Source organism: Palaemon carinicauda, chromosome 14 (genome assembly GCF_036898095.1).
Source record: "Palaemon carinicauda isolate YSFRI2023 chromosome 14, ASM3689809v2, whole genome shotgun sequence".
Taxonomy (NCBI): Eukaryota; Metazoa; Arthropoda; class Malacostraca; order Decapoda; family Palaemonidae; genus Palaemon; species Palaemon carinicauda.
In genome coordinates this window covers 135,587,762-135,595,953 of record NC_090738.1, presented here as the reverse complement: position 1 = coordinate 135,595,953, position 8,192 = coordinate 135,587,762, and the positions used below count along the sequence as shown (strand labels likewise).

The 8,192-nt window shown below is 37.3% G+C and overlaps 2 protein-coding genes across 3 annotated transcripts in view; one reads left to right on the top strand and one right to left on the bottom strand.

Moving 5' to 3' along the window:
* LOC137653788 (solute carrier family 45 member 3-like) overlaps positions 1–8,192 on the bottom strand; it is a 250,798-nt gene that overhangs the window by 123,926 nt on the left and 118,680 nt on the right. The window lies entirely within an intron of this gene.
* Positions 1–8,192, top strand: part of LOC137653785 (uncharacterized) — a 41,447-nt gene that overhangs the window by 370 nt on the left and 32,885 nt on the right. For both annotated transcript variants that reach the window (XM_068387429.1, XM_068387430.1), the window contains exons 2-3: positions 2,469–2,831; positions 3,700–3,783. In XM_068387429.1, coding sequence (XP_068243530.1) covers positions 2,469–2,831; positions 3,700–3,783 — 447 coding nt within the window. The remainder of the gene's footprint in view (positions 1–2,468; positions 2,832–3,699; positions 3,784–8,192) is intronic.

Genomic DNA, 8,192 nt, shown 5'->3' with positions numbered 1-8,192 from the left:
GAGATCGTTTCGTAGATTGACCCTTAAATGTAATCTTAAAGTAGATGATTTAGGCTTTTAATTGCCTTTAATTTTATGGTAGATTACCTTTAGTGTAATTTAGGAGGCCTATTTATTATTTATTTAATTGTGTAATTGGTGGAAAGCTGTTTTCAAGCGTTTATAGGCTTATAGGCCTACCTTTGGTTTCGTAGACCCTTCTATTGAAATGTTGGTATTATTGTTATTTTAATGTAATTTGTAAGTAATTATTCAATATAGGATGCCTATTTATTAGTTATTTCATTGTGTAATTGGTGGAAAGCTGTTTTTCAAGCGTTTATAGGCCTACTGTTTGTTTCGTAGACAGACCCTTTGGAAATGTAACCTTTAAAAGATATTTGAAGGTTATTACTTATTTTAATGTAATTTCTAAGTAATTATTCTTTTAAAAACTCCTTTGAACAATGCAGGCCATAGGCCATGCCACGTCTTGGCCAAAGTAAGGATATAGGCCAACGTTAAAGCCAAATCTCAGGCCCATTGTATTTTCTACCGTTTATTGTATTCTGTATTTGTATATTGTATTCCAGGCCTAAAAACAATATCAGACCATTTTTTAATTTATCTAATACAAAGTAATTTTCTTTTAGTTATGAATTATTAAACAATTCATGTGAATAACCCTGCTAGGTTTATCCGTAGTCCTAGTTTATCCTAATTTAAATTTGGAGCCTTTATAGTTGAAAATTTTGGTTAATATTTACTGTAGTACAGTATCAAGAAAATAAGTTTTTGAAATAATTATAGTTACTTTAAACTGTTCTTGGAGCCTTTGTGTATCAGCGGCCAGTACCTCACATGTTCATTAAAAATGGACATCAACTAACCTAAACTTTCCCCCCTAACCTAACCTACAAGCCGTGTCCTTACCTTCTTGCCTAAGGGGGGCTAACGCCTCCCTGCGACCCCCCTTATTCTAAGTACGACATAATAATACATACAGGTGGCCGCTATCGTACATACACCCCCTGTTCTTATTTATCTATTTCTTTTATTTTTGTTTAAAAGGAAAAAAAATACGTTTAAAGACGCCCCAGGGTGTATGTATGATAGCAGCCATCTGTATGTACTGTATTATTATGTCTAACTTAAAATATGGCAGTGTAAGGGGGGTCGCAGGGGGGCATTAAACCCCCCCCCCCAAGGAAGGAACTGGCCGCTGATATACAAAGGCTCCGAATCCCTAAAGGGCCATTTTGTATAAAGCCTGTTCCTACCGATGAATACAACGGGGTGTGTGTATGATAACGGCTACCTGCATGTATGATTACGGATAACTTACGATACGGCAGTGTAAGGAGGGTTGGGGGGGAGGCGTTAGACCCCTCCCCCTGTTAGGTAAGGATACGGTTTGTAGGTTAGGTTTGGGGGGAAAGTTTAAATTAGTTGATATCCATTTTTAATCCACAAGGGAGGAACTGGCCGTTGACATACAAAGGCCCCAATATAACTACAGGTATTTACTGTACATCTTTAAATTGTCTCAATCGAATTCTTACCGTGAGGGTTTTGCCGAGAAGCTTTTCCAGAAAATGCTCCATTTCCTTATAGAGGAAAATGCAGTTTTATTCTTTTTTTTTTTTTTTTTTGGTTGCTTAGGGTAAAAAGTTTTTCATTCGTCGGGTTTGCCGCTCTCAGCCTCTATAGAAAACGAGTTTGTAAGACTTTCTGTAATACGTTTATCCCGGGTGTTTCTGTTTATTATAAATGTTTGGTAGTTGATAATACTTGGCTCAGGGAAGAGAATTAAAATAATCTAAATTTACTAACTGTTTGTTATATAATTCGACAATGTTTGCAAATTGGTAGAAGATTTTGCCAGTCATTGTTACAAAAGTTTGAAGGTTTCCCAGTAGAAAGGGTTTTGATTTCACCTACTCTCAGTGGCATGTGTTCGTAAAGTTTATATTGATTGGCTTGAATTTGCCAGTTGAAATTAAAATGGGTCTCATAAATTTTATAAGTAGCATTACTTTACTAGTGTTGTTTTTGGGAAAAACTACAATGAGGGATGTACCTATGTTGAAAGTATTCTTTGCATCCGCCAACAAAGTTGGAAGGAGGATAGGTTTTCGCCCTTGTGCGTTTGTGAACAGCTTCCTGGCCACAATTTTAATTGTAGAGTAATGAAACTTGTTGGGATTAACTGTTATGTAGATACCTAGAAATAATTGAATTTTGGTAGGTCAAGATCAAGCAAAATGTCCCATTCACATTATCAGCCGAAAGTGTAAACTTCGTTGTCACAGAGACTTCAAACTTGGTTCATTTGAGTTTATGAAAATCCACACCATTTAATACATGTTAAGGTTAAGAAATGAGCTGCCGTGCCAGAGGTCTTCGCTCTACTGGGTGTCCTTCTAGTCTTTACTGTAATTCTTATAAGTAGAGAGATTGTATTGAATGTAACATTTTCCATTTTCCAGATGCCGCCCCGTCCTCGTGGAAAGATGTTCCGAGGTGGAGGTGGTGGAATGAGAGGTGGTTATGGCGGGAACCATGGGGGCGGCCATGGTGGAGGCCATGGCAGAGGCCACTGGGACAGAGATCATGGTGGTGGTGGCGGAAGAGGTGGAGGAGGAGGCGGAGGTGGTGGTGGGGGTGGGTATAGAGGGAGAGGCCGAGGTGGCGGGCACCGCGGCGGACGGCCCGATTATTACCACGGTCGGCGCAAGAGCCGCAGTCCCCCGCCCCGTCAGCGTCACGACCACGGAAAGCTGCTGGCGAACTTAGGGCCGGAGGCTCAGCTGGCTTTGACGACAGCCCTGATCAACTCTGTGTTGAAAACAGTAAGTGATGTTAATAGAATTTAAGGTTTTGAATTTATATTTATGACTAGAATTTATTTATAATCCCGGTCCCATATTTCTATGTCCTATTCATGGAAAAAGGATGCCATTGAGTTTGTAATTTATTGTACATTATCCTCCAAGATAAGGGGGGCATCTAGGCCTGAGTGTTTGCATGCACCCTTTTGCAAAAAAAGTTTAGATTTATTTTGTCTCTAAAGAAGGTTCCCAACTTAATAATTTGACACACAAACACAGAAATAATCACAAATCCAACTGAAAATAAAAGATAATGAAATACAGTGATGGAACAATATTATGCAGTAAGCAAAATAACGTTCATGATAACCTGATGTATCTATTTCTTATGAAACCCGACTGTGTCGACCTTTGTAGGTGAAAATCATAGGTATGAGAGTTAGGTTAAGCCTATCCTAGGCCAAAATTTAACAAAATTCTACTTAACCCTTTTACCCCCAATGGACGTACTGGTACGTTTCACAAAACTCATCCCTTTACCCCCATGGCATACTGGTACGTCCTTGCAAATAACTGCTATTTACATTTTTTTTTTTTGCATATTTTTGAAAACTTTATGAGAAACTTCAGGCATTTTCCAAGAGAATGAGACCAACCTGGCCTCTCTATGATGGAAATTAAGGCTGTTAGAGCAATTTAAAAAATATATACTGCAAAATGTGCTTGAAAAAAAAAAAACGTCTGGATGTTAAGGGTTGGAAAGTTCCAAATAGCCTGGGGGTAAAAGGGTTAAGGAATCTTCTTACATTAGAATTAATTATAAGTGGACTACTGAACAGTAGTTGTTATTTAGCCTAGTTATGTCATTTAAAGGGCACCATGCTTTCAGGACGGAAGGGACGGCAGAGGAATGTACCGCGACAGAGACCGTCACAGGGACGGCCGGCGCGAGGGCCGCGGAGGATACTTTCGCGTAAGCTACCGAACGTTTCTTGTGCCTTTTGAAGAAGCTTTTGGTCTGGGTGATGACGAAAAAAAAAATTTGACACTTTTTCATAATTGTTGATGCACTTATGAATCTTTAGAAAACCAAGCTGTAACTAGTGAATGCTTGTAAATAATTTTCGATAACTTGTGCCTAGTCATGGAGAGTTTCATTTCAGGCTATATCTTAGCCAATAGTTTAGTAGTGTCTTAATGACTGTCTTAGAGAAGTAACTTTATTTAACTCTTGGATTTGATCCTCATTGCTGACTTTTTTTATGCTGTTACGTATCAATTAGAAGCCATTGTTAATTTGTGTGAAACTTTTTAAGCGACTTTTTAGTTAATTTAGTCGTTTTGTCAGTTTTTACAAGTATATTTTGTCTTTTTCTCTGGCTTAAGGGGCTATAGGTAAAAAAGTTTATTTTAGGTAACCCCTGATTATTATTTCAACATCTTTGCTACGATATTACATAATAATATCAATGTGGTAGGAAGTTCGGCAAAACCTCATCTATTTTCTCTCTCTTTCATACCTGTGTGATAATTTCATCTCTGTTGAGAGTATTTTTTAGCTTTAGACATTCCAGGTAAAATGCCATAGGCTTTATTATTATCAGTACCCTTTGATCTTGCAGAAATACATACCTTCCTTTAATTGGAATGTGGTTTCGGCAAAGCTGGAACACCGGTTATAAGTTTTAATGGTGTGGTTGTAGTTGCTGGCCAATGGAGGTTAAACCACAAATCTAATCAGCCATAAGACAGTACAGGTGTACCCATTGCTGACTCATTTTTGTCTGGTTAATTGTTTTTGCTTATTTGAGAATTGTATGCTTGGTGGTACAGTTTGAGAGTTTTATGCTTGCTTGTACGGTTTGAGAGTTGTATGCTTGGTGGCACGGTTTGAGAGTTGTATGCTTGGTGGTACAGTTTGAGAGTTGTATGCTTGCTTGTACGGTTTGAGAGTTGTATGCTTGCTTGTACGGTTTGAGAGTTGTTTGCTTGGTGGTACATTTTGAGACTTGTATGCTTGGTGGTACGGTTTGAGAGTTGTATGCTTGGTGATACGGTTTGAGAGTTGTATGCTTGCTTGTACGGTTTGAGAGTTGTTTGCTTGGTGGTACGGTTTGAGACTTGTATGCTTGGTGGTACGGTTTGAGAGTTGTATGCTTGCTTGTACGGTTTGAGAGTTGTTTGCTTGGTGGTACGGTTTGAGACTTGTATGCTTGGTGGTACGGTTTGAGAGTTGTATGCTTGCTTGTACGGTTTGAGAGTTGTATGCTTGCTTGTACGGTTTGAGAGTTGTATGCTTGGTGGTACGGTTTGAGAGTTGTATGCTTGGTGGTACGGTTTGAGAGTTGTATGCTTGGTGGTACGGTTTGAGAGTTGTTTGCTTGGTGGTACGGTTTGAGAGTTGTATGCTTGGTGGTACGTTTTGAGAATTGTATGTGCCAGACAATAGTCAGGTGCCCATCCAGTGCCTCAACAATGGCCACAAACACTTTGATGATTTGCCCAATTGTTTCCTCATCTATGACGCCATTCATGCTCGTGACAGTCACCCATACAACAAAATAGGTAACGGTGTCTACCCGCCATGCATTTGCCCCTCGTGTGGAAGAGCCTTTATGCTTAAGTGAATACTGCGCTGACAGTCGGATGGGCGGAACTTACCCTCCACCCACCAGCTACCACTGCCACCATATTAAAAGTTATAATCACCTTTCCAGCTTCGCCAAAGTCATGCTCCTTTTAATGGACTAAGGTTTGTATAGATAGGAAAAGTACAAGTTACTTTTAAGATTAGGTATTTTTACGTTATTTTTCCTTTGTGGGTTAAGCGTCTACCATTTTTCTAACTGGTTAACACACTCATCTAATTGAAAATTCAATCTCCCTCTTTCCGTGAAGTCTCGACCTGTTTCCATCCTCTGCTATATGCTTATTTTTGATTAATGCTCTTCACCTATGAAAGAGTCTCGTCACTTTGTAGTTATGTGTATTCTAAAATATTAGTCTTAAACTTTGGTTTTTTTTTTTTTTTTTTTTTTTTTTTTTTTTTTTGCGCGCGGAGTCTTTGGTCTCGTTTACCATTAGTGTAATAATAGTTTAAATTATCGTTGATATCTTTGCCTTATATTGAATTATGTCCTGAAGATAAAATTGGGTCTTCTTCATTATCTACCCTCCACCATATAATCATTAGCCATAGCAATACCTTAGAATAATCATATTTTTCTCAATTACACATATTTTTTTGTCACAAACTTCAAAATTTTTCATTAAAAATTTTATAAGTTTTAATAACATCACTAAGATTTATATTTTAAGACAAAACCATTTGGATATACTTTGACCGAAATCTTACTCATTACACATTAATGTATCTGACATCGACTCGGTAGTTGTGCATTTCCTGTATGTTTTGAGTAGCTAATAAATTCATGTATGGTTCACGATAGCTGTGAAGTTTATCATAATTGATATTCACATTGTGGCTTTTGTCTTGTACAGCAGTTTTTTTTTTTTAGCATTTTATGCTTTAGACTTTAGAGTAACATGGGTTTTTCTGCTTTTTAAATACTGTACTTGGTTTAGTTTATATTTCCATTCAATTTATTGATTTTTCTAGTTTATATTTCATTTTATTCAGTATAATATGGATTTTTTCAATTATTGCATAAGTACTTTGGGAGAGGAGTTTTATTTCTTATAGGGGAAAAGTTTATTTTAAAGTTTGCGTAAATATTGGAAAAGAGCTTTCGAGTTGTTGCAAATCGATTACCTTTAACACTAATCTAAACTGCTTTTGTGCACATCACTGGAGCCATGGGGATAAATCAAACTCTATAGGAACTAAGGGTATATGTTACTGATGTTAACCATATTACATCACATAAATATACCAAGGCACTTCCCCCAATTTTGGGGGGTAGCCGACATCAACAAAGAAACAAAAACAAAAAGGGACCTCTACTCTCTACGTTCCTCCCAGCCTAACAAGGGACTCAACCGAGTTCAGCTGGTACTGCTAGGGTGTCACATATTAGTCCTCAGAAAAGAGATTAAATTTACATAAAAACCTAAAATGGTTAGATGTCCCTAGTTGAAATTAAACCAGACTCGTATAATTTAAACCTAGGTTAGTAGCAAAACCTTTCTATATATGGAAATTTAAATTTATCTGCTTGTCTAACAATCAAAACGTTTAAAATCGGGGTACTGTTATTTTCTTCCTTTTCTGTAGTTGCTGTCTTTAATTACTTGGTTCCATCTATAAAATTTATTATAGCCTCTGTTCTGGTTAAATGTTCTGTTCTTGTGACCGCATTTTTTTTATGATTGATTCTTAATTAATAGAGGCTTTAGCCCAGTGCTAATTTGGATGGACAACTGTATACAGTATTCATGATTCTATAAATTTACTGTTGAAATATACAAAACTTCGTGAGTAAACGAAAATGTTATTTCATAAAAATGGCATCAAAAACTTTCACGCCTTTTTTAGAGTCATGTTTTATACAGTATTTGTAATTTTTTAAGGCTTGACTGGATACATACCCGTATTTTTATAAAAACTAATTGGAAATTTCTTTTCTATTTTTATAATCAAGAGGCTCTTTCATAGGCACCGCAGGGTTTATTTCTCTCCTCCCTTTTCTTTGGCCACCGTTTACGACCTTTTATTTCTAGTATCAGCAGCTAGGATCAAGCGTAGTTGATTAAATGTTTTTACTATTTTGTAAATCATGTGTGTAACAACATGGTTCTAGAGCTGTTTGCATGTTGCAAATACCGTAGTGCTTTTGATGTTTGAAAATAGCTTGGATTTCTAAAGGTGTTTTGCAGTCAGCATTGCTTCCGTTCATCTTGATTTATTGTAGGATAATTAACATGCCTTGGTATCATAAGTAAAACTTTGTCATGATATAATTTGTTAGGATGTCCAGTAATCTTATACTTTTAGTCCGGTTGGAATCCTCACGGAGAATCGGACTTCCTTTTAAACATAGAGTTGACGGTCAATGCAAGAGTCTGTTGCCTCAATGGAGACCAAAGCCTAGAGTTACATTGATAGAAACTGTGGAGCTAGTTGTCTTATTGGAATGTAGACTTAATTAGAGCAGCCAAACAAAAAACATAAGTCTATTCATCTCATCTCCTCATTTTCTTTGAAGATGTGGAAAAGAGCTTTTTAATTCTGAATAGAATGTGTGATCTTCTGATGAGAGCATGTTAGCATGTTGTTGGTGAATGGGATGTCCCCCCTTCTACCTATTTTGAGTGCGGACCCAATAGCACGAACCATTTGCCATTGGGCTCTTGGGGTAGCATTTCTCAATCCATCATACACGGGTGTGTCCCAGAGATCCAACCAGACCTCTGCTTCCTTGC